Source organism: Dendrobates tinctorius, unplaced genomic scaffold (assembly GCF_039654945.1).
Source record: "Dendrobates tinctorius isolate UK_male_01 unplaced genomic scaffold, ASM3965494v1 ptg000162l, whole genome shotgun sequence".
Classification (NCBI taxonomy): domain Eukaryota; kingdom Metazoa; phylum Chordata; class Amphibia; order Anura; family Dendrobatidae; genus Dendrobates; species Dendrobates tinctorius.
The window spans coordinates 67,370,594-67,397,244 of NW_027361829.1; the positions used below are offsets into that span (position 1 = coordinate 67,370,594).

At 45.4% G+C, this 26,651-nt stretch overlaps 1 protein-coding gene across 1 annotated transcript in view; it reads right to left on the bottom strand.

The window, feature by feature from the left end:
- Positions 1–26,651, bottom strand: part of KIF15 (kinesin family member 15) — a 183,337-nt gene that overhangs the window by 79,741 nt on the left and 76,945 nt on the right. The window contains exons 12-16 of the mRNA XM_073550085.1: positions 23,821–23,909; positions 20,405–20,614; positions 17,293–17,470; positions 7,925–8,063; positions 3,484–3,625 (exon numbers count right to left, since the gene is read on the bottom strand). Of these exons, the coding sequence (XP_073406186.1) occupies positions 3,484–3,625; positions 7,925–8,063; positions 17,293–17,470; positions 20,405–20,614; positions 23,821–23,909 (758 nt within the window). The remainder of the gene's footprint in view (positions 1–3,483; positions 3,626–7,924; positions 8,064–17,292; positions 17,471–20,404; positions 20,615–23,820; positions 23,910–26,651) is intronic.

Consider the following 26,651-nt stretch of genomic DNA (forward strand, 5'->3'; position numbering starts at 1 on the left):
TACCGAGCGAACTGACTCCATCCGGAAGTGGCGAAGGCGAACTCTCTTGTTGAGTAACTTGAGATCCAAAATGGGCCGAACTGCCCCGTCCTTTTTCGGCACCACAAACAGGTTTGAATAAAACCCTGTGAAGCGTTCCGATTCGGGAACGGGCACAATCACCCCGGAACTGAGAAGAGAGGCGATGGCCGAACCGAACCCCGGGACCAAGGCCGGATCCCTCGGCGGACGGGATTGGAAGAAGCGATCCCGTGGAAGAGAAATGAACTCTATTTTGTATCCTGTTGATACAACCTCTCTGACCCAAGCGTCCTCTACTGAGGCGAGCCAGACGTCGCTGAAGAAAAGAAGTCGACCTCCCAATTGGAAGGGACCCACGGGAGACCGATGGTAGTCATGCGGATGTAGACCGTCCAGATCTAGACGGTCTTCCCTGGGAAGAGTGGGACCGCCAGGACGGAGTGGGCCTGAAGGAAACCTTCTTTCTTTCCCGACGTGCCTGTGGCCTTTGCTGGTTGGAAGGGTTTTCCGCCGTATTGAAAAGGCGGAAAGTCCGAAAGGGACGAAACTGACGCCTTGGAGGAGGTCTGCGAGGCTTGGAGGGGAGAAGAGAACTCGTACCTCCGGTAGCGTCCTTAATAATCTGATCCAATTGTGACCCGAAGAGACGCACTCCCTGAAAAGGCAGATTGGTCAGAGACTTTTTAGAGGACAAGTCCGCCTGCCAGGCCTTGAGCCAAATTGTACGTCGGATTGCCACGATGTTACTTGACGCCTGAACTGCGCAAGATGCGGCATCCAAGGAGGCAGAAAGCAGATAATCCCCCGCATGGGAAATCTGATTGGCGAGATCGGCCAAATGCTCTGGTCGTGCCTTATCCAGAATGCCCTGCCGAAGGTCGTCTGCCCAAGTGGATATGGCCTTTGCTGCCCAAGAAGAAGCAAAGACTGGACATACCGCTGCTGATGCCGCTTCGAAGGCAGATTTTGCTAGAGATTCTATGATCCTATCATTAGAATCTTTTAGAGACGCCACACCTGACAGCGGAAGGACCGTATTATTAGAAAGTCTGGACACGGGAGGGTCCACCGAGGGAGAAGCGGCCCAGTTGTCCGTGAGCTCTTTAGCAAACGGGTACAGCACGCCGAGACGCTTTCCTCTTTGAAAGCGTCTGGTCGGATCTTCTCTCTCCTTTGTAAAAATCTTTCCAAACTCAGAATGGAAGGGAAACACCCTGGATGGTGTTTCCGCCCGTCTGAACGAAACCTCCTGATCTGAGGATTTCGCAGGGGCGTCAGCGATGTCGAAGGTATGGTGAATCGCGGCAATGAGGTTTTGCACCGTAACCTTCATGTTCGCATCCTGGTCCGAATCCAGCTCTAAGACCCCTTCCGATTCCGAAAGCGCTTCGCCTGACTCGGGAGAGGAGGCCCGAGAGGGAGACTGCTGGGGACTATGGGGTGAGGTAGGACGAGGGGAGGACTCCGCCTGGAGGTCCTGCCTGGGCCTCTTGCGACTGCCGCTGGCTGGCTCAGATGGGACGTCCTGAGACGTGCTGGGTCCCGCCGAAGCTCCCAAGGGCAACTTGTCCAGAACGGCTACTAGGGACTGAGACACCTTGGTGAGGTCTGCCACTGACTGTGATTGAGAGGAGGCCCAGCCCGGCATGGGGGGCTCACTCACCACTGGGGCTATGGATGGCTCCTGAGCGGCGTCGGGCTGGATTGGATTGCTACAGTCCAGGCAGAGGGGAGTGGACTGACCTGAGGGAAGTTTGCGATTGCAAGAAGAGCACGCAAAGTACTTGACTAAGGTGCCAGAGGAGGCAGGGGGACGAGCGCGGTCAGACTTAGAATTAGACATACTGACGGACAGTCACTGAAGCCTTGCCGGAAGGTTGGGGGACAGGAGGCAGAGGAGGGTGTCAGTCTGCAGTATGCAGAGCTACTCACGGTCCGGTGTCCTATCGCAGCTTCCAATAAATGGAGATGCACGGTTCGTCCGGCTTGCAGGGGCACGGCTGAGGGAACAGCGTCCGGCTGACAGGCTGCGAAAATGGCGGCAGCCAGAGAGGAGCCGAGCAGGAAGCGCGCGCTTTCCTGCAGATGCAGAGGAGGGAGGGAGGCGGGGCTAGGCGCCAATGATAAAAATGGTGCCGCCCGCTAAGATGGTAGGGTGGGAGGGACGGCGCCGCCTCCGGGACGCTCAACCTGAGGGGAGAAGGCCGTGGGCGGGCTTAGAGCGGGCGGGAGGGAAGCCCGCCCGAGAATGGAGAAGGGGGGCGTGGCCGCGACGCCGGACAAGGCCCCAGATGAAGCCGGGGCCTGGATTAGAAGAGGCGGCCGCCTGTCAGCACAGGGCGGCGCGGAGGCGTCGCAGAACCGCCGCGGTGGCCGCTACTGAGGACAGCTAGGACCCGGCAGAGGGGGGGGGAAGAGCTGTCCGATAACCAGCCAGGGCCTAAATAGCTGCAGCGGCCGCACTGTCACAGCGACCGCTGCCGAAGAATCCATGGAGTGGCCTGGCGTGGAACCCGCAGGGGAGAATGGGACTCAGGTCTCATACTTACCCTCCTGATCCGTTTCATCCAGCGTACTGTTTCAAGGAGAGTATCCTGCGCCTCAACCGACCGACCGGCTCTGGTAGGCGAGTGGGTGGGAGACAGGGAGCGAGGACCATCTGGAACGCCACATCCATGTTAGGGGTCTTGGTCCTGCTGTAGACTTATGAGGATACGGGGTGGCAGTACACGCCGTACTCATAGTCTCTTTGTGGGACTACAGATGTGACTCTTCACACTGTATCCCTCCGGAAAAACCTGAAAAGAAACGACGCACATCGAGGTAGATATGGGTCTAATCAAAGACCCGTGTCCACCTCCTACTGACACTAAGCTAAACTGAGGAACTTCCTGCCGGTCGGTGGGGTGTATACGGCGGAGGAGGGGCTAACCTTTTTTTGTGCATAGTGTCAGCCTCCTAGTGGCAGCAGCATACACCCATGGTCTCTGTGTCCCCCAATAAGGCGAACGAGAAATACGGATCATCTGTATGGTATCTGATTTTTGTTGTGCACCCAGACTTGAATGGGCGAGTCTCATCTGATATAAGGAAGAGATTAGTGCATGCTGCAATTTCTTTTTTTTACATGGACACTGACCATGCAGAAAAAAACCCCACAGGGCCAGGCATAACAACATTGGTGCAACATGTGCAGCTGCACAGGACCCTAAGTGATAAAAGGGCCCCACTTGCACCTCAAAAGCAGCCAGCAGCTTCTGTCGCAGACACATAAAAGAGATCCGTACCGTTCTTGCACAGCTGCCCCCTTTAGTTAGTGTCCGCCACTTTCTGAACAGCCTTAAATACATTTGCCAGTGTGCTGTCCAATTTGTAGCCAGACAGCACATGTCTGTATACTACACTTGTCTGCACAAGCCCTTATGCAGTCAATCAAACAAGTTTCAATGCTTTTCAATTTACCTTTATTGTCTCCACGTGCATTTTGTTTAGCTGCGACACTTCATTCCTCTTATGAGACTTTATGGCGTCTAAAATATTTTCAAGATGGCTGTTGGTTTTGGCTAGAGACTGAAGCTCTGACTCTTGCTCCACTTGCTTCTTCCTTGATAGAAACACAATTGCATGGTTAGGCTGGAGTATTAAAATATCTGTTCTATATGTGGAATTTAGATATCATTTGTAATTGCAGAAAAAGAAATGTATAAAGTCAGACGGCTCAAGTACTATTCCATATAAAAAAGCTACTCTTCAACAGCATTAAGAAGGAAGATCCTATACTCATTGAGGCCAATGCATCGCCCAGTTTTTCACTAGACTTTGAAAGCTGTGCATAAATCTTGCAACTTTTGTTATTTTAACCCCTTCACTACCAAGGGTGGTTTGCACGTTAACTCCCGGGCCAATTTTTACAATTCTGACCACTGTCCCTTTATGAGGTAATAACTCTGAAACGCTTTCATGGATCCTGGTGATTCTGACATTGTTTTCTCGTGACATATTGTACTTCATGTTAGTGGTAAAATTTCATTCAAATAACTTGCGTGTATTTGTGAAAAAAATGGAAATTTGGAGAAAATTGTTAAAATTTCGCAATTTTCCAGCTTTGAATTTTTATGCCCTTAAATCACAGAGATACGGCACACAAAAAACTTGATAACTAACATTTCCCACATGTTTACTTTACATCAGCACAATTTTGGAATCAAAATTTTTTTGTTAGGAAGTTATAAGGTTTAAAAGTTGACCAGCGATTTCTCATTTTTACAACACCATTTTATTTTTAAGGACCACATCACATTTGAAGCCACTTTGAGGGGTCTATATGATAGATACCCAAAAGTGACACCATTCTAAAAACTGCACCCCTTAAGGTGCTCAAAACCACATTCAAGAAGTTTATTAACCCTTCAGGTGCGTCACAGGAATTTTTTGAATATTAAAAAAAAAATAAAAAAATTAACATTTAACTTTTTTTTCACAAAAAAAAATACTTCAGGTTCAATTTTTTTTATTTTACCAAGGGTAACAGGAGAAATTGGACGCAAAAGTTATTGTGCAGTTTGTGCTGCGTACGCAGATACCCGATATGTGGGGGGATCACTGTTTCGGCGCATGGCAGAGCTCAGAATGGAAGGAGCGCCGTTTGACTTTTTCAATGCAAAATTGGCTGGGATTCAGATCGGACACCATGTCACGTTTGGAGAGCCTCTGATGTACCTAAACAGTGGAAACCCCCCACAAGTGACCCCATTTTGGAAACTAAACCCCCCCAAGGAACTTATCTAGATATGTGGCGAGAGCATTGAACCCACAAGGGCTTCACAGAAGTTTATAACGTACAGCGGTACAATTAAAAAATCATATTTCTTCCACAAAAATGATCTTTTCACCCCCAATTTTTATTTTCCCAAGGGTAACAGGACCCTAAAAGTTATTGGGCAATTTGTCCCGAGTACGCTGATACCCCATATGTGGGTGTAAACGACTATTTGGGCGCATGGCAGAGCTCAGAAGGGAAGCAGCGCCATTTTGACTTTTTTCTCTGGAATTGAGATCGGACACCATGTCGCGATTGGAAAACCCCTGATGTATCAAAACAGTGAAAACCCCCCACAAATGACACCATTTTGAAAACTAGACCACCCATAGGAACTTATCTAGATGTGTGGTGAGCATTTTGAACCCCCCAGTGCTTCACAGACGTTTATAACGCCCGGGTGTGAAAATAAAAAATTTTTTTTCCACAAACATGATCTTTTAGTCACCAATTTTTTTTATTTTCCCAAGGGTACCAGGAGAAATTGGACCCCAAAAGTTGTTGTCCAATTTGTCCTGAGTACGCTGCAACCCCATATGTGGGAGAAAACTACTGTATGGGTACACGTCGGGGCTCGGAAGGGAAGTAGTGACGTTTTGGAATGCAGACTTTGATGAAATGGTCTGCGGGTGTCATGTTGCTTTTGGAGAGCCCCTGATGTACCTAAACAGTGGAAACCCCCAACAAGTGACTCCATTTTGGAAACTTGACCCCCCAAGGAACTTATCTAAATGTGTGGTGAGCACTTTGAACCCCCAAGTGCTTCACAGAAGTTTATAACACCCGGGTGTGAAAATAAAAAAAATCATTTTTCTCCACAAAAATGATATTTTTGCCCCCAATTTTTTATATTCCTAAGGGTAACAGGAGAAATTGGACCCCAAAAGTTGTTTTGCAATTTGTCCTGAGTAGGCTGATACCCTATATGTGGGGGTAAAACACTGTTTGGGCGCATGGCAGAGCTTGGAAGGGAAGGAGCACCACTTGACTTTTTCAACGCAGAATTGGCTGGAATTGAGATCAGATGCCATGGTGCATTTGAAGAGCACCTGATGTGCCCAAACAGTGGAAACCCCCAATTATAACTCCAACCCTAACCCCAACACACCCCTTACCCTAATCTCAGCCCTAACCCTAGCCCTAATGGGAAAATGGAAATAAGTACATTTTCTTTTAATTTTATTATTTTTCCCTAACTAAGGGGGTGATAACGGGGGGGGTTTGATTTACTATTTATGGCGGTTTTTATATTTGGCAGCTGTCACCCGCTAAAAGACGCTTTTTATTGTAAAAATAGTTTTTGCATCACCACATATTGAGAGCTATAATTTTTCCATATTTTGACCCACCGAGTCATGTGAGGTCTTAGTTTTTGAGTTGACGTTTTTATTGGTATCATGTTCGGGCACATGACATCTTTTGATCGCTTTTTATTCCGATTTTTGGGACGCAGAATGAACAAAAACCAGCATTTCATGAATTTCTTTTGGGGGGTGCGTTTGCACCTTTCCGCCTGCGGTAAAATTGATAAAGCGCTTTTATTCTTCGGGTCAGTACGAATACAGCGATACCTCATTTAGGTCTTTTTTTATGTTTTGGCGCTTTTATGCAATGAAAACAATTTTATATAAAAAAAATTATTTTTGCATCGCTTTATTCTGCGAGCTATAACTTTTTTATTTTTTTGCTGATGATGCTGTATGGCGGCTCGTTTTTTGCGGGACAAGATGACGTTTTCAGCGGTACCATGGATATTTATATGCGTCTTTTTGATCGCGCGTTATTACATTTTTTGTTCGGCGGTATGATAATAAATCATTATTTTTTTGCTTCGCTTTTTATTTTTATTTTTTTAAGGGGTTCGCTAAAGGGGTTAACTAATGGGACAGTTTTATAGGGCGGGTCGTTACGGACGCGGCGATACCAAATGTGTACTTTTATTGTTTTGTTTTTTTATCTCCAAAAAATGAATTAGGGAATTTTTTTTTTTTTTTAATTTATTTAGCGATTTTTAAAAAATTATTTTTACACTTTTTTTTTTTTTTTTAATTTATTACATTGTCAGAGGGGGGACATAACTGTCATGTGACAGATCGCTGATCTGTCACATCACAGATCACTGTGACAGATCAGCGATCTGTCACAGGCACTGCACAAGGCTTCCTCGTGCCTGCGCTTTGCAGGCACTGAGGAAGCCAGCTCCCTGCAGGCCCCCGACGCCATCTTGGATCCGGGGACCTGCAGGGATGGAGACCCCCGCAGCAGCGCTGCACATTGCGCTGCTGTGGGGGGCTCAGGGAAGCACGGAGGGAGCCCCCTCCCTGCCGATGCTTCCCTTTAACCCCCGGTACACCGCGATCGTGTTTGATCGCGGTGTGCATGTGCAAGGGGTTAACGTGTCGGGGGCAGTCCGTGACCGCCCCTGACACGTTGTGCCGGGTGTCAGCTGTGATAATCAGCTAAAACCCGGCCGCGATCAGCGGCGCTCACCACGTGGGAGCCGCTGATTGCTATGACGTAATATTCCGTCCATGGGAATTAGGTCCAGGGTCACATGGACGGAATATTACGTCCACTGTAGGAAAGGGGTTAACTTCAGTTTAAAGAAATTTTTGAAAAATGAAAAAGCATAGTGGGTGCATGGGCGCCCATCAAATTTGTCATAATATACTCCAAGGAAGGCCTTGGCTGAAGTACAATATTTTTGGTGGCTCATGTCAGATAAAAAATGTGCCAGTTTCATTAGGACAAACACGCCTGTTAATTAATTTGGCGCATTTTAATCAATGGCACTCTTGATCAAGACTGGAGTACAACATATACCAGTCTGGATGAATTGGGTCATTCTCTGTAATGGACAGAAAGTGTCCTGATTGCAAAGAGCTCAGCACAACTTCTGAAAAGTCTCTTTCCTGCAAATATGTGCAGAGAAAATATATGCATACAGAGATGTAAGCACCAGCTATTGATCTCTTCTGAAAGGTAGAGCCGAATAGGAACATTTTTTTTGCTTTATCATCAGTGCATAAAACCTTGTACATAAAGCAAAATGCACAGCGTTGTCCCCTAAACATTATAACTCACTTGGTCAGCTCTTTGAATTCTTCATATTCTTGTTTTGCGGAGGCAAGCTCACTCTGAAGTTGCAACAGTTTTTCCTTCAATTTTTCAGTAGAAGCCAAATTATTATCTGCGGCTACTGGTGCTGAGTGAAGGGGTCGAACTGGTGAGGAAAAGAAGATAGGCACAAGTACAACTTTCATGTTGGTTATCTCTCATCATAGATAGATTAGTATCACGTAACTCATCTGCTTATACTGGGCATCTAGAAGAGTACGAAAACATCTGACATTTGGCGAGAGCAGTCACGGTCTTACTACTTGCCAAAAAAGCACATGACATTCTGAGAAGCGTAGTACAGTGATAAACTACAGAAATAGTGATAATAGATTTGTTCAAATAAAGATGCTAAAATGTTAAAGAAAATACTTTGCCATGGAAATATATACAAATATAGCAAAATTAGTTTCCTTTTCTTATAGAAAGCTTCTGAATTGTGTTTTTATTTTATCCAGTTCTATGTAACTAATAAGTTCTAAATGTTTACAAGAAATCTGGCTAAACATGAGGCGTATTACCCAAAGTCTGAGCCCCATCGTGATGCCCAACAAAAGGTGAAGCTACACCCTGCAACCTGAGTATAAAGCTGAGGCAACATGTGTCATGCAACAGCAATGCTCAGGAAAGTCGTGCAACAAAAACATCTGTCTAATGTATCTGCGACTTGCTGACACTATTTAGAGCTGTGATTTAGCTGCAAAAAATTGGCTAGAACTTGCATTGAAGCCTATGGCACGCGAGCCGCTTGTAACTGGCAACCATAGAGAAAAAAACACGTATATTACGTATCGGTAATGTGATTTTTTGTCGAACCCATGACAGCACCAACTAACAGTGAATATAAAGTGATGTCATGGGTGACAGAAAAACACGTATATTACTTACCGGTAATGTGTTTTTTCAGAACCTATGACAGCACCTTTATATTATTGTTCATTGGTGCTGTCATGGGTCCTCGGGTGACAGAAAAATATGCTCAGCTACTTACCGGTAGCAGTGTTTTTCAGGAACCCATGACAGCACCACGAGAGAGGGGATCCGCCCTTCGGGGACAGGAAACCTACAGACATAAAAAGGGCGGCCCTCTCTCCCGCCTCAGTTGGATTACAGAGCATGAGAGGACCTCCCTGGTTAGTAGAAATTCATATATACACAGACAAACTAAATATTCTTCACCCTTGTGACTAACGTTTTAACTGAAAAAAGGTGCTGATCCAAGACGTGAGAGCAGAGGGAGGGAATGTAAAGGTGCTGTCATGGGCTCCTGAAAAACACCGCTACCGTTAAGTAGCTGAGCATTTATTCAGTCGCCATGACAGCACCACGAGAGATTTACAGAGATGAAGAAAACTCTTAGGGAGGGATAGCTGCCTCAAGCACCTTTCTCCCAAATGTGAGGTCGGCGGACCCACCTAAATCCAATCTATAGTGGTTAAAAACATAGATGGAGAGGACCACGTGGCTGCCTTACATATGTCCTCGATGAATACTTCCGATCTCTCTGCCCAGGATGTTGCCACGGCCCGAGTAGAGTGTGCCCTTATGCCTTCCGGAATCTCCAGCCCACCTGCTGTATAAGCAAAAGAAATTGCCTCCCTAATCCACCTAGCTAGGGTGTTTTTAGACACTCAGTCCTTTCCTGGCTCCCTGAAAAGATACAAAACAGGGCATTGTCCCTTTTCCATGGTTCTGTGGCTGAAATGTAACTACGGAGGCACCTTCTTACATCTAGGGAATGGAGCTTCTGCTTGGTCAGGTTAGTGGGGTTCGGGCAGAAGGATGGGAGGACTATTTCTTGTAGTCTGTGGAACTTTGAGGCAACTTTGGGCAGATACAAGGGGTCTGGCTTTAAGGTGACCCTATCTTCTCCAAACTGGGTGTATGGAGGTATCCTAGAGAGGGCTTGTAGATCACTAACCCTCCTGGCTGACGTTAGGGCAACCAACAGGGCAGTCTTGAAGGAAAGGATTTTTAAGGGGACAGAATCAATAGGCTCAAAGGGGGGTTCTGTTAGAGCTGATAAAACTAAGTTGAGGTCCCATGGAACCAGCTTCTGTTTAATGATGGGTCTGGATCTCGCTGCTGCTTTAATGAATCTTGCCACCCAGTAAATGTTTGCTAGGTTGCAGTTGTAAAATGCCCCTAGAGCCGAAACCTGGACTCTAAGCGTATTTGTGACTAGACCCATCTTCAACCCTTTCTGAAAGAATTCCAGTATCTGGTCAATGCGGATTTTCTGACCAACCTCCGCCCCTGAGACTGATAAAAATCTTTTCCAGACTCTGGCATAGATATTTGTCGTGGAGGCTTTCCTGCTTTTTAATAGGGTGTTGACTAGTCCCCGGGAAAACCCCTCCCCCTTAGCAGCTCCCCCTAAAACTCCACGCCGCTAGGTGTAAGATGGAAACCCGTGGGTGATACACTGGACCCTGGGACAGAAGGTCCGGGAGCTCTGGGAGAATCCACGGCTGGGATACAGACATCTTCCTCAGCCAAGGAAACCAAGGCCTCCTGGGCCAGAAAGGGGCTACTAAGATAACGTGAGCCCTGTCCTCCCGGATCTTCCTCAGTACCATCGGAATCAGATTCAGTGGGGGGAAGGCATACCCCCAGGTCGAACCTCCACGGGATTAGGAGAGCGTCCACTGCATACGGGTTCTCTCTGGGAGCCAGAGAACAAAACGTAGGGAGCGGTCTGTTCGTTCTGCTGGCGTACAAGTCTATTTCTGGGAGACCCCACCTGTGTACGATCTGTCCGAAGACAGCCCTCTTTAGTGCCCACTCTCCCTGTTTGAGCCTGTTGCGATTTAGGAAATTGGCCATTAAATTTTGTTTTCCTTTTATATGGAGGGCTGTAAGGGATAGAAGGTGACCCTCGGCGATATGAAAGATACGATTCGCCACATCCATTAAGGGCCTGGACCGGGTTCCCCCCTGGTGGTTAATGTAGGGCTACGGTTACCTGGTTGTCTGAGAATAGTCTGACGTGTTCGCCCTGTAGGGACATAAGGAAAGCACTTACAGCCTGCTCCACGGCTAACAGCTCCTTAAAGTTAGAGGAGAATTTCTGTTCTGACGGTGTCCACGCTCTCTGGACCCATTTATCCCCATATGAGCTCCCCAGCCCCTGGGGCTAGCATCCGTGGTTAGAATTCGGGAGATCTGGTTTACCCAGGGAACTCCCCTACGCAGATTTGGAATCAGCGACCACCAACGTAGGGACTGAATGGTATCGTTGGATAAGGTAACGCTACCCTCGAGGCGACCTTCCAGCTGTTGTGTAAAATGTCTCACTGCAGGGTTCTGGTATACATGCCGTAAGTGAGCCCAACAGTGACATTGCCCCTCTAAGAGTAATCGATGGATTGTCTATCACCCTGAGTATCTGACGCTGAATGTTGAATACTTTAGACTCTGGTAACCGACACTCCTGTATATCAGAGTCTAGGATAAGGCCGAGGAACTGTTGCACTTTTAGGGGCTGCAGTCGTGACTTCTTAAAATTAATGATCCAACCTAGACCTTGGAGGCTGGATATTACCTTCCCTAATTGGGTAGTGCAGTGAGACTCCGACTGCCCCACAATTAGTAGATCGTCTAGATAGGGGATCACGAGAATGTCTTGTTCGTGCAAATGAGCCATAACCTCCGCCATTATCTTTGTGAAGACCCGGGGTGCCACTGCCACCCAAAAGGGAAGTGCCCTGTATTGGAAATGGTCTATAGTTCTGCCCAGTGAAATAGCCACCCTTAGAAATTGCTGATGATCTGCGTGTATCGGGACATGATAATAGGCGTCTTTAAGGTCTAAGACTACCATAAAGCACCCACCGAATAGCAATTTAACCGCCGATTTTACAGACTCCATTTTGAAAGAGTGATTTTCAATGAATTTATTAAGGCTTCTGAGATTAATAATGGTGCGGAAGCAGCCACCTGGCTTCTTGACTAGAAAGAGGGGGGGGGGGGGGGGGGGGGGGGAGTAAAACCCCTTACCTCTTTGTAGCTCGGGAACCTTCACCAAGACACCCTTCTGGAGAAGATCCTGGATCTCCGCCTCCAACGCCTTCTGTTTTGTAGATGAAAAACGGATAGGGGTTAGAAGAAACTTCTCACGAGGAGTATGCCGGAACTAAAACCTCAGTTCTGCTCTGATAATGTTCCGTATCCAAGGACTGTTTGAAATACGAGACCAAGATAGGTAGAAGGACAACAACCTCCAACCCACCTGGTCCGGCAGTCATTTGGGATCGCTGCGGTCCCGGGGGGTATTAAACATATACCCCCTACCTTTCCTCCTGGCGTCATATCTGGGTCTTTCTCTTGTTGTTCTCCTACAGTCAAACCACCTTCTGAAGGAGTCTCTTCTGTAAGGCGGTCTTCCTAAATAGGGAAAGCGTTTCTTGCTGTCGCCAGCTTTCTCTAATAGTTTCATCAAGCACTTTACCAAATAAGTAAACCCCTTCGCATGGGATACCGCATAACTTTGATCTGGCCTGCATGTCACCTGGCCAACATTTGAGCCACAAGGCCCTACAAGCGGCATTGGAGAGGGCCGCGGATCTGGCTGCTAACTTCACAGAGTCTGCCGACGCGTCTGAGAGGAAGGCCGCCGCTCCCTGGGCTGTAGAGAGGGAGAAAAGAATGTCCTGTCTTGGGACCTTATCTCTAAGCTGCTCCAACCATACCATTAAGGACCTGGCAGTGCACGTGGCAGCGATCGCTGGCCGTAGGGCTCCAGCTGATGTTTCCCAGGTTCCTTTGAGGAACACATCCGCCTTCCTGTCCAGCGGGTCCTTTAAGCTACCAAGGTCCTCAAAAGGTAGAGACGTCTTTTTGCACGCTTTAGCGATAGCCGCGTCCAATCTTGGGGCTTTGTCCCATGAGGACGAAGCTGTTTCCTCAAATGGATACCTTCTTTTGAAGGCAGGAGGCAGGGAGCCTTTCCGCTCAGGTGTTTTCCACTCCCTTGTAATAAGGGCACTAATCTTGTCTACCAATGGAAAGGACCTTCGATTTTTTCAGTCCAATCCCCGAAACATCGAATCCTGTACTGACTTCTCTGTCGGAGTCTCCTCAATCCCCATTGTGGTGGTTACCGCCTTTACTAGATGATTGACTCGTTCTAGTGGAAAACAGGAGTGGCCTGATCTGGCTTCAGATGATGATGAATCTGATTTTAACTGCTGCGAGTCGCTATCGGAGACCAGAACGGGGGATCTAGGGGATTTCTCCCTGAATCCCGTGTCCGGAGATAGGGGTTCGGTTAGATCCCTAACCCCCTGCCTGACTATCTCCCGTATACTGGAGGTAAAGTCAGCGGTCTCTTCTGTGACTAGGCGATGTATGCAGGGTCTACATAACTTCCTTCCCTGACAGTCCGGGAGGGGAACCCCGCATTCAGCACACTCTCTGTGCTTGCTCTTCCCAGAGCACTTTTTCCCCCGGCAGAATGGAGAGAGGGAACATAAGGGGAACAGAAATTCACCACGGTGAACTTCCTCGCAGCTCACTTACCCTGGCTTTAAACGGCGCAGTATCGGGTTCTGTGGGGGGTCCATCGGAGCCGCCGATCCTTTACGGCTCGTGGACTTTTCTGGTCTCGCCTTCTGAGTTGATCTATGTTTCTCAAAGCGGCTGCTGCTGCTAGACCGCTGCTGGGATTTTTCTAAAGGCTGAGGTTGCGTCTGTGGATGCTCGTCCAGTGCCTCTGCCTGCTCCTGCGACGCCATTATCAAACAACACAGGGCCAGAAGCGCCTTGCAGCTGCTCTGAGGCAGCTAAGTAGCTGGCCAACCCCCGGTACTGCCCCCTATGGGGCTCACAGGTGTCCTGAGAACCCCCTGATATCTGGCTCCTCCCCCCCGACCGTGTCCGCGGCGGGGACCGGAAACCCCCGACCCGGCGCATGCGCCGCCCCGGGCGCACGCACGCGCCCCGGCCGCCCACCCCCCCAGAGGTGCACACCCGACGCCGCGGCCCACAGTGCACGTCTGGCGCGTCATACGGCGCGACCAGGCCGCGTCACCGGTCCGCGCCCGTGAACCAGCGGCCCCCACCTCCGGCGGAAGCAGACGCCCCGGGCACGCCGCGGACTAACACGGGCCCGCGCCCCCGCCGAAGGCAACCGGCGCCCCCCCGCAGTATCGGACGAGGAGGGACAGCCCGGAGGTACTTGCCCGGTACTGGCGTTGAGCCCCTAGAAGTAGGCTCTCCCCCTGAAGGCCTCTTCCACCTGCTGCCGCCTGAACCAACAGTCCCCCTGTTGTGCGGCACTTCCAATACTCCGGACAGACCGAGGCAGGGGACCCCCGCTGCCTGAATCGGCCTGCCGTGCATGGGATTCCATACTGAACACTCTGAAGGGATCCCCTGTCAGGGACAGGAAACCAACTGAGGCGGGAGAGAGGGCCACCCTTTTTCTGTCTGTAGGTTTCCTGTCCCCGAAGGGCGGATCCCCTCTCAGGTGGTGCTGTCATGGCGACTGAACAAACAACACATTTTGGAAACATTTGTGACTGCTAGCGGCATCAATGTCTCCTCTTATTAAATATATTATTAATATATATATATATATATATATATATATATATATATATATATATATATATATATATATATATATATCTCTCAATGTGGGTGTGTATGTATGTATGCGTGTATGTCCGGGATTGGCATCCGCACCGTCGCAGCTACAGCCACAAAATTTGGCACAGAGTGTCCTAAGCTATGTTGTGAGGCGAAATTTTAACCCCGCGTGTTCCAATTCACCAAACAATTTTGCCCCTATCTACATAATGGGGAAAAAGTGTGCGTGTGTATCAAGCCCCTCCCCTCATTATGATGTCATAATGGTTGCCATGGTGACGCTGAAGTCATCATAGGTTGCAAGCCCCGCCTCTCATTATGATGTCATAATGGTTGACTATGGGATGGAGGATGTGTGATGGGTATATGGGCACGGGACTATGGGATGGAGGATGTGTGATGGGTATATGGGCACTGGACTATGGGATGGAGGATATGTATGACGGGTACAGTGGGGAAAAAAGTATTTAGTCAGTCAGCAATAGTGCAAGTTCCACCACTTAAAAAGATGAGAGGCGTCTGTAATTTACATCATAGGTAGACCTCAACTATGGGAGACAAACTGAGAAAAAAAAATCCAGAAAATCACATTGTCTGTTTTTTTTTTCATTTTATTTGCATATTATGGTGGAAAATAAGTATTTGGTCAGAAACAAAATTTCATCTCAATACTTTGTGATATATCCTTTGTTGGCAATGATAGAGGTCAAACGTTTTCTGTAAGTCTTCACAAGGTTGCCACACACTGTTGTTGGTATGTTGGCCCATTCCTCCATGCAGATCTCCTCTAGAGCAGTGATGTTTTTGGCTTTTCGCTTGGCAACACGGACTTTCAACTCCCTCCAAAGGTTTTCTATAGGGTTGAGATCTGGAGACTGGCTAGGCCACTCCAGGGCCTTGAAATGCTTCTTACGAAGCCACTCCTTCGTTGCCCTGGTGGTGTGCTTTGGATCATTGTCATGTTGAAAGACCCAGCCACGTTTCATCTTCAATGCCCTTGCTGATGGAAGGAGGTTTGCACGCAAAATCTCACGATACATGGCCCCATTCATTCTTTCATGTACCCGGATCAGTCGTCCTGGCCCCTTTGCAGAGAAACAGCCCCAAAGCATGATGTTTCCACCACCATGCTTTACAGTAGGTATGGTGTTTGATGGATGCAACTCAGTATTCTTTTTCCTCCAAACACGACAAGTTGTGTTTCTACCAAACAGTTCCAGTTTGGTTTCATCAGACCATAGGACATTCTCCCAAAACTCCTCTGGATCATCCAAATGCTCTCTAGCAAACTTCAGACGGGCCCGGACATATACAGGCTTAAGCAGTGGGACACGTCTGGCACTGCAGGATCTGAGTCCATGGTGGCGTAGTGTGTTACTTATGGTAGGCCTTGTTACATTGGTCCCAGCTCTCTGCAGTTCATTCACTAGGTCCCCCCGCGTGGTTCTGGGATTTTTGCTCACCGTTCTTGTGATCATTCTGACCTCACGGGGTGGGATTTTGTGTGGAGCACCAGATCGAGGGAGATTATCAGTGGTCTTGTATGTCTTCCATTTTCTAATTATTGCTCCCACAGTTGATTTCTTCACTCCAAGCTGGTTGGCTATTGCAGATTCAGTCTTCCCAGCCTGGTGCAGGGCTACAATTTTGTTTCTGGTGTCCTTTGACAGCTCTTTGGTCTTCACCATAGTGGAGTTTGGAGTCAGACTGTTTGAGGGTGTGCACAGGTGTATTTTTATACTGATAACAAGTTTAAACAGGTGCCATTACTACAGGTAATGAGTGGAGGAAAGAGGAGACTCTTAAAGAAGAAGTTACAGGTCTGTGAGAGCCAGAAATCTTGATTGCTTGTTTCTGACCAAATACTTATTTTCCACCATAATATGCAAATAAAATGAAAAAAAAAAACAGACAATGTGATTTTCTGGATTTTTTTTTCTCAGTTTGTCTCCCATAGTTGAGGTCTACCTATGATGTAAATTACAGACGCCTCTCATCTTTTTAAGTGGTGGAACTTGCACTATTGCTGACTGACTAAATACTTTTTTTCCCCACTGTATATGGGCACGGGACTATGGGATGGAGGATGTGTGATGGGTATATGGGCACTGGACTATGGGATGGAGGATATGTATGACGGGTATATGGGCACGGGACTATGGGATGGCGGATATGTATGATGGGTATATGGGCATGGAACTATGGGATGGCGAATATGTATGATGGGTATATGGGCATGGGACTATGGGATGGAGAATATGCATGATGGGTATATGGGCATGGGACTATGGGATGGAGAATATGCATGATGGGTATATGGGCATGGGACTATGGGATGGAGAATATGCATGATCGGTATATGGGCATGGGACTATGGGATGGAAGATGTGTGATGGGTATATGGGCACTCGACTATGGGATGGAGGATATGTATGATGGGTATATGGGCAAGGGACTATGGGATGGAGGATAATTATAATTTGCTATAACTAACCACAGTTAGTTACTATGCCCGGGCAGCCCCGGGCTCTCCAGCTAATAAATAAATATATATATATATATATATATATATATATATATATATATATATATATATATATATATATATATATATATATATACACACACATACACACACACACACACACACGATGAAGTGATAGAAAGGAGCGTGTATACGGAAACAAATCAGCCCACATATCCTGTACATGAAATAAATTCTGCAACACGTTATTTTTTCTCACCTCCATTGCTCTTAACTGCTGAGGATGCCTCCAGGAAAGCTCTCTCAAGATCTGTAATCATTTGATTATGAATTTCTTGAGCCCGTTTTACAGACTGAAGAGAGCGCAGGCTTTTATTCTCCTCTCTAAGGCTATGGTTCTCTAGGGCATACTTTGCTACGCGGGGGTGGTGTTCAATCTGGTCATTGGTTATTAAAAAAAGAAAGAAGGACAAATTAAAAGAAGCTAAAAAACAAACATATACAGACGCTCTTGTTGAAAAAAAAAAAAAATCCTAGGAGAGGTCACAGATACCTGTAGTTTATAACTGATAGGAAGAATCACACAGGAAAACCCAAATGGTAATCTAAATAGATTTACATGTACACTAAGGATCTTATAAGATGAAGAGGCTGAACATGGACACTGATTTCGTCTGGTTATTTGGTCACATCCTAAGTGGCTAATAATACATACCGTAAGTGAATAGTAATGTGTAGCCACACTACACCACTATGATGTAACAGAGTCAATGCTATGTATCAAAACTGTATACATTTTATTACACACAAATAATGAACACACATACACAAAATATTAAAAAAAAAGGTTCTGGAGCAGACAATGATATAAGTAAAGCCAATATTAAAGGTTAATGACGACAAAACCCAAAAATAACCACGAGTAACAGGCACAACACTGATGCATGAAGGGTACACTAAAGATATACAGTGGGGAAAAAAAGTATTTAGTCAGTCAGCAATAGCGCAAGTTCCACCACTTAAAAAGATGAGAGGCGTCTGTAATTTACATCATAGGTGGACCTCAACAATGGGAGACAAACTGAGAAAAAAAAATCCAGAAAATCACATTGTCTGTTTTTTTTTTTCATTTTATTTGCATATTATGGTGGAAAATAAGTATTTGGTCAGAAACAAAATTTCATCTCAATACTTTGTGATATATCCTTTGTTGGCAATGACAGAGGTCAAACGTTTTCTGTAAGTCTTCACAAGGTTGCCACACTGTTGTTGGTATGTTGGCCCATTCCTCCATGCAGATCTCCTCTAGAGCAGTGATGTTTTTGGCTTTTCGCTTGGCAACACGGACTTTCAACTCCCTCCAAAGGTTTTCTATAGGGTTGAGATCTGGAGACTGGCTAGGCCACTCCAGGACCTTGAAATGCTTCTTACGAAGCCACTCCTTCGTTGCCCTGGCGGTGTGCTTTGGATCATTGTCATGTTGAAAGACCCAGCCACGTTTCATCTTCAATGCCCTTGCTGATGGAAGGAGGTTTGCACTCAAAATCTCACGAAACATGGCCCCATTCATTCTTTCATGTACCCGGATCAGTCGTCCTGGCCCCTTTGCAGAGAAACAGCCCCAAAGCATGATGTTTCCACCACCATGCTTTACAGTAGGTATGGTGTTTGATGGATGCAACTCAGTATTCTTTTTCCTCCAAACACGACAAGTTGTGTTTCTACCAAACAGTTCCAGTTTGGTTTCATCAGACCATAGGACATTCTCCCAAAACTCCTCTGGATCATCCAAATGCTCTCTAGCAAACTTCAGACGGGCCCGGACATGTACAGGCTTAAGCAGTGGGACACATCTGGCACTGCAGGATCTGAGTCCATGGTGGCGTAGTGTGTTACTTATGGTAGGCCTTGTTACATTGGTCCCAGCTCTCTGCAGTTCATTCACTAGGTCCCCCCGCGTGGTTCTGGGATTTTTGCTCACCGTTCTTGTGATCATTCTGACCCCACGGGGTGGGATTTTGCGTGGAGCACCAGATCGAGGGAGATTATCAGTGGTCTTGTATGTCTTCCATTTTCTAATTATTGCTCCCACAGTTGATTTCTTCACTCCAAGCTGGTTGGCTATTGCAGATTCAGTCTTCCCAGCCTGGTGCAGGGCTACAATTTTGTTTCTGGTGTCCTTTGACAGCTCTTTGGTCTTCACCATAGTGGAGTTTGGAGTCAGACTGTTTGAGGGTGTGCACAGGTGTCTTTTTATACTGATAACAAGTTTAAACAGGTGCCATTACTACAGGTAATGAGTGGAGGAAAGAGGAGACTCTTAAAGAAGAAGTTACAGGTCTGTGAGAGCCAGAAATCTTGATTGCTTGTTTCTGACCAAATACTTATTTTCCACCATAATATGCAAATAAAATGAAAAAAAAAAAACAGACAATGTGATTTTCTGGATTTTTTTTTCTCAGTTTGTCTCCCATAGTTGAGGTCTACCTATGATGTAAATTACAGACGCCTCTCATCTTTTTAAGTGGTGGAACTTGCACTATTGCTGACTGACTAAATACTTTTTTTCCCCCACTGTAATTATGGAATGCTGTCCCATAAAGGGGTAAAGTGCAAATCAAGTGCTGAAATATGGGGCAATCCCACTCTCTACTGGTAAGTGGTAAGGGGAAAGAAGGAGTTCAGGATATACGGTAATCTTCTCATATGCTGGCATGTATAATTCCTGACATTTATTCCTATACCGTGGCCACAGTGAGAAAGGTCTTCAAACCCCACCTACGACTAAATATGCACAAAGGAGCAGCTAATCAAGATTGCTGAATCAATCATTACCCGTCATATTGCATGGTGTGTGTCCTGGAACTCCCATATACAGTATTATGGTCTGCTCCAGAACCTTTTTTTTAATATTTTATGTGTATGTGTGTTCATTATTTGTGTGTAATAAAATTTATACAGTTTTGATACATAGCATTGATTCCGCTCTTCTCTTTATGTAATATCATATTGAGTTGCTATCTTTAGTATGCAATTAGCATATGGATGCAATTTAATACATCATAACATAGTTGTTATATGATGATTTGGAGACTATTTTTGCCACCACTTTGATGCAAGACTAAGGCTATGTGCCCATGTTGAGTACTTGCAGCATATTTTTGTGCCGCAAAACCGCTGTGTGGAAAGTGTTTTTGCATGTATTTTAACAGAAATCTAATTCTCTTTTGCTGGTACTGTAAAATGCTGTGATGATGTACCACGGCAAAAATGCAAGGTGTGAAAAAAAAAAAAAAAGATGTCCTGCATTAGTTTCTGACGTCATCAGAAATACCAGCAAAGATGTGGAAGAAAAACTGAACAACTTGTACCTGCTCCTTTAACACAAGCAGCTCTTCCCTCATTCCCGCCATCAGATCCTCATGTTCATTATTGGAAAAAGAATTTCGTCCCTCTTTATGGGTTTTCTCAAGTCGAGCGATGTGATCTTCTCTGAATTTTACAATCATTTTATTGGACTGGATGAACTTCTCTTTTTTGTTACAAAGATCTTCAAGTTGAGCAACTTTTTGTAACAGCACCTATAAAACATTTATTAAAGCGACAATGTGACATTGACAAGGTTTCTTTCCTTTAAAAAAAAACCCCTAACTTTCCTTAAGATATACATTTAGTTAGTTAAAAAAAAAGTAGAGAGCAAACTTAATCCTAAAATAATAAAGTTATTTAAATTCAATTTCTGTAATGTATGTTATTTAGTAAATTGTCTGCAGTAACAGCACAGCCTCTATTACAAGCAACTGCTCTAACACTTCCTGTCATCACATTTGTATTCCTATTAGCACAAAAATAGGAAGAGAAAAGGAGGCGCCTCATACAGATCAATTGTACATCTCTGTAAGGGACATGTCATGGGCAGCATGAATTAGTGATGCACCCGGTATATTTTTCTTGGAAATGCACCGGTATTTCAGAGAAAACGTACTTTTAGTCCAGTCCCATCCCTGGCAGACTTTTCTTAGCACTGTGAGAGGCTATCGCAAGGGAGAAGCTGGACTAGTCTCATATCTGGTCCTTGGCTGGATCTTCTAACGACATTTTCTCTAAACACCAGAGCATTTCAGAAAAAAATAAATCTGGCTGCAATAATGCAGCAAGGATCTTATTCTTGGTGCCCACGGTTTGGGCAGCATGAATCAGTCGACACGTTTCCTTTAACCCCTTAGCGACAGAGCCAATTTTGAACTTAATGACCAAGCTAAAGTTTAGAAATCTGACCAGTGTTGTTTTATTAGTTAATAACTCTGGAACGTTCCAAAATATCCCAGTCATTCCGAGACTGATTTTTTTGAGACATACACATTGTACTTCACGTTAGTGATACATTTTGGTTGACATTTCATTGAACCTCTCTGTATTGGGTCCTCAGAGACATTTTGGTATATTTATGAGGCTATTCTTAGCATGCCACCAATTTTATCCCCTTTGAATTTTTCCAAATTTTTGCTATCCAAGAAGCCCCACAATTAATTGCCCACCAAACCACTTTATATACCAGACAATATATTTCACAAAAACCCACTGCCTGTTATTCCTGTTCATGGATCCCCACAAATGTCTCTGAAATAAAATATGTTTGGGCCTTAGTTATCCGGCGAAGATGAAATGTGCTGGAAATTTAAAGTGATCGCGGTCCGGAAAGAGATAGAGAGAGCGAGATAGATTCAAATATTGCTCTTTCCATTCCAAGTCCTGCCGTTTGTCCAAGCAGAACTTTTTCACTGCATGTGGGGTATTGTCATGCTTGTAAGAACGTGGGTGACAAACAGTGGGGTCCACATTTTGGTGTTACCTCTTACAAAACTGAGAAAATTGGGGCTAAAGCAATGTTTCTGTGTGGTGTGGCTATCTTGATAAAAGCGATCAAATTAACCCTTACCACCCTAATAGGGATAAGGGAGAAATAACCCTAAACATAGCTACCCAAGCAGATCAAGGAGGGAAGTCCTAATGTCCGCCAAAATGGGCAGCAAGTCCACATGGAGGGGGTGTGGGAAGACCCCACGCGTATCGCTGCTCTAAGCAGCTTCATCAGAAGTTTTACTGATCCTTCCCTGACGAAGCTGCCTAGAGCCGTGATACGCGTGGGGTCTTCCCACACCCCCTCCATGTGGACTTGCTGCACATTTTGTCAGACATTAGGACTTCCCTCCTAAGGGTTAATGCGATCATTTTAATCCAGATAGCCACACCACGCAAAAACATTAATCCATTACATTTTCCTCATGTCTGCTTTACATCAGCACCATTTGCAAAATGTTGTTTCATATTGTTAGCATTTTAGAAGATTTAAAAATGTCACAGTAGCTTTTCATTTTTTCAAGAAAATTTATAAATCTTATTTTTCTTAGGGACCTATTAAGTTTTGAAGTGACTTTCGGGTTCGTATAGAATTGGAAAATCCTCAAAAGTGATACCATTTTAAAAACTGCACCCCTCAATTCAAAATTGCCATCAAGTAGTTATTAATTCTTCAGGTGGTTTTCAGGAATTAATGCAAAGTGGCATAACAGAAATGAAGACGTTTATTTTTACCATTAAATGTTGATCACTTCTGAACAGACCGCTATAGCCGGAAGACTTTCAGGCCATTATTTGGCTGTGAATCGCCATGGGAAACATCAGGACCACACCATCAAGATCTGTGTGCGCCGATGGGGTTAAATAAGAAGTCCTTACACTCTGTTAACCATCTAAATGCTGTAGTCATTATTGACAGCGGCATTTAAGGGGTTAAACGACTATAGTCGGTACCAAAACTGATCGTGGCTGATGCCGCAAGTTGTCAGCTATAGTGTGCAGCCGACAGCTGCTGGATTGTCACCTGTATGGGGATGCTAGTCTGTTATATTACAGGTCAGTAAAAAGACGTATTGGCGGTCACCAAGGGATTAATCTACAGATAAAAAGCGTTAAAATGCTGCCCTGTCACTTTAATGAAAGCATGAGTCCTGAGGGGAAATGAGCTTGTATCATTGCAGGAGCTGCTGTCTTTTGGTCATCAGAAAGTGCATGGAGAGATTACATCCACAATTTTGTGAGCTGCAGATATGATCACTCCCTGGCACTTTGATTGACAGCTTGCATGTGCAGCTAGCAGCTCCTGGGAGGATATAAGGTAATTTCCTCCCAGTAGGAATGCTTTCAGTAAGGCAGCATTTTAATGCTATTTACATGCAGATTAACTCTATATCTGCAGGCAAATAGCATTTTTTCTCAAGCTAGGTTCACTGTAGTCAGCAGTGAAACAGATCATATGTAGAATTCATAGAACTCTGCATGAGGTGAAAGATATATATCTATATACACAAAGAAATGCTCATAGGATGCCCATTTTCTAGAGTTGTCCATATTTTGAATGTACCTAACAGGAAGACTGCCTGTTTTATGGAAACCAACCTCTAGGATTTTAGAGGCCTACGGTTGAATTCAGCACTGACTTCCATTTTTATTTATTTTTTTTTTTTTTACCAGATCCATTATGGATATGCAAATAATCCCAATGGAGGTTAGATAATTTTAATAGATGTTTTCCATTTTTTTTTTTACTTGAAATAACTGTGAACATTAAGAAACCTTAGAAAATCATTGACATCCACTGGGATCACTTGCATATCCATATCCGAAACCAAAAAGCCAGACAGGACAGCTACTTTCACTGAACCTGTGACCCTTTCTTTCCACTTCTAAACAATTCTATGACCATACAGGTAATTACTGATCTCACCTTCTTTTCAGTGTCCGACTTCTCCAGGAGCATCATTGCTTCTAAGAAGTTGTTCATGTAGTCCGTAAAGTTTTCATCCACAGAAGGTGCTAGGTATAAGAATGAAAATAGTTCATACAAAGCTTTATATTATTGTGCACATAGTGGCAAAACCACAAATTTCGGTCATGTGTAAACCCTGCCAATCCTTCAAACAAAACCATTGTAAGCAAGTCTGAAACAAGAAGGTCTATTTAAAAAAAAAAAAAAAAAAAAGACCTGTCACTAGCTGAAAAAAAGTTTAATACCTTGTAATCATCCCTGATCTCCCTGATTCTACCACTTCTTTCTGCTTTGCTCTGCGTAGCTGCATTGCAGAGATATTCCCATTTGTTGCTTTTGGAGCGCAGTATGTGAAATCACGGCTTATAGTGCAACTGGATGTTTCTTCAGTCTTCTTTGAGGGTGTGCCATTTTACCCGTCCAGGACACACTCTGCCAATCAGGTCCTCCTTAAGAAAAATCTATCCATAAGAAAAACGAACACTTCTATGTGACTGTGGAACGTGATGGCACAAAAACGAATGATGGCACTCAAATTTCAGTTGAAGTAATTACGTGTCAGTAAAGTGCAAGTATTTCCATAGTCCATAATATTTTCACCAGTTTTGTGTAAATTAATGGAATTGCTCTACTGTTCTACTTCAATTTTCATTGTTCTCTATAAAACTGAACACAGTTACAGAAATTGGATATAATTTGCATTTTCCGAGACCCTTAACTTTTCAATAAGTAGAGCTATATGAAAGCTTTTTTTTGTGAAAAGTTGTAGTTTTTATTGATACAATTTTGGGGTACATTAGGCCATTTTCATTGTTTTTTTTACTGCATTTTGGGGGAGTGGCTCACCTGAAAATAGCTATTCTTCCATTTAATTTTTTCTTCACAAAGTATAGGTCAATCTTGTATTTCAAAGGTTTGGGACTTTTATAAATGTGCTAATACCAAGTTCGCTTATTTAATTCTTTTTACTTTTCTTTATTTCAAGATCGGTAAAAGGGAGCCAATTACCATATATACTCGCGTATAAGCCGAACAGGACAGGAAAGATACTTTCTGCAATCACGCAAAAAGCCCTGCAAAAAATGTCCAACAAGTCTGATAGAAAAATACTGAAGTTGCACTACTTCGCCTACTATATGAGCACTCTGGTATATTCTGAAAGCAGAGCAAAAAGAGGCCAATCTAATAAGGGACAAAAACAAACTGGCACAAGCCGTAACATATGGATGGAGATTCTGCACAGCCGGAGCTGGCTGACCACAAAAAACTGAAATAGACAAAACCAGATCAAATGTGAACAATAGCAAAAGAACACTTTTAGGAAACTAAGACCTCAGGAGGCAGGAAAAAAAATCACCATCAGGGATAGAGGGAGTCGATTGTCTTAAATCCAGTCAGAAACTCCAGATCTCCAATCGTCCTCCTCATTATCAGGTGGCAAACCTCTGTTAATCAAACCTCTGTTTTTGTAAGTGTGGCGCCCCTGAGGCTTCAGTCGCCGCAGAGGTACTGCACCTTCTCCTAAGGTGTAGTGCCCCACCATCCAGGTAAGGTGGGAACTCCTGACCACGCTCCACACCTGCATTCCACACACAGGATAGTTCAGTGGGGCCACCTAACAGCTTCAGGCTGGGGGTTAGCAGAGCACCCCTCGTGGAACCCTGCTTCGTAACATGAGATGTGCTGGGAGGCGGGTGGAGTGAGATGATACAAAAGAGAGGGAAGGTGTAGGATTTCAGGTCAGTCAGACGAGGGTCTAAGAGAGAAAGAGAGCAGGCTGACAGCAGGTCAGCCTGAGAGGAGCTCAAGGCGGAGGAAGGCAGTCAGTCAGGAGAGGCTGAGGACTGGGTCTTAGTGGAACGAGCTCCCTAGGGAAGGAAGAGAAGGAGAAAGAGACGTAGACTGGAGACTACAGATTCCATAAGAGAGATAGAACAGATCGGAACGAAGGAGATTAGAAGGACGGTGGGAATATGGTTGAAGAAAGATAGAGAACCCTTCCAGTCCAGAGAGCGCAAAGGCCGGGGCCCGGTCCCCGAGGTTGATTGGATCTTTATGTCCGGCAACAGACACCGGAGGAGTAGTGAGCCGCTAACGCCTTGCTGCCATCATAGACTTGGGACACAACAGCAACTTAATAGAGAGCCGGGATGCAGAGTGGAGTCCCCAAAGCAGGCTACAGCTGTCTGTCATACAAGTAAAGACTAGGAACACCAAGAGAGAGGCATTCCAGGGTAACTAAGTACTGGAGTGCTTCGCACCTAAAGGCGCATTGGAGGAGTCGTTCAGTAAGGTACATGTTGGCGGAGTGTGGAAGGGAGAATCCTATCCTGCCTGGAGGTTGGCTGGAGCCCTGACCCGGAGAACACGGTACGGAGGCAGGCAGTGGTGTGAACTGCAAACAGTGAGTAAAGCTTTGGAACCGCATACTCTGGTGTCCTCCAGTTATTCCCGCACCACTACACCTGGGTACCAGCATCCATACCAGCCAGCGCCTCTCCACATCCATTGCACCTACACTGCCCTGGGACTACAGCTCCACCTGTGGGGAGCTACACCATCTTTGCTGCACCACACCATCAGTCCCAGAGGATCTGCATGCAGTGTTGGCTCAACATCTTACTTGCCAAACACCACGGGTGGTGTCACGAACTATTCTAATAAACTTTAACACCATTAACATCACCGCCATTGATATTGGGCGCCCAGGGCTACGGACCGGGTCACCGCTGCTGTGACACATTCCCGCCTGACACCGGCCTGGTACCGAGTACCCCGCTGCCCTGGGT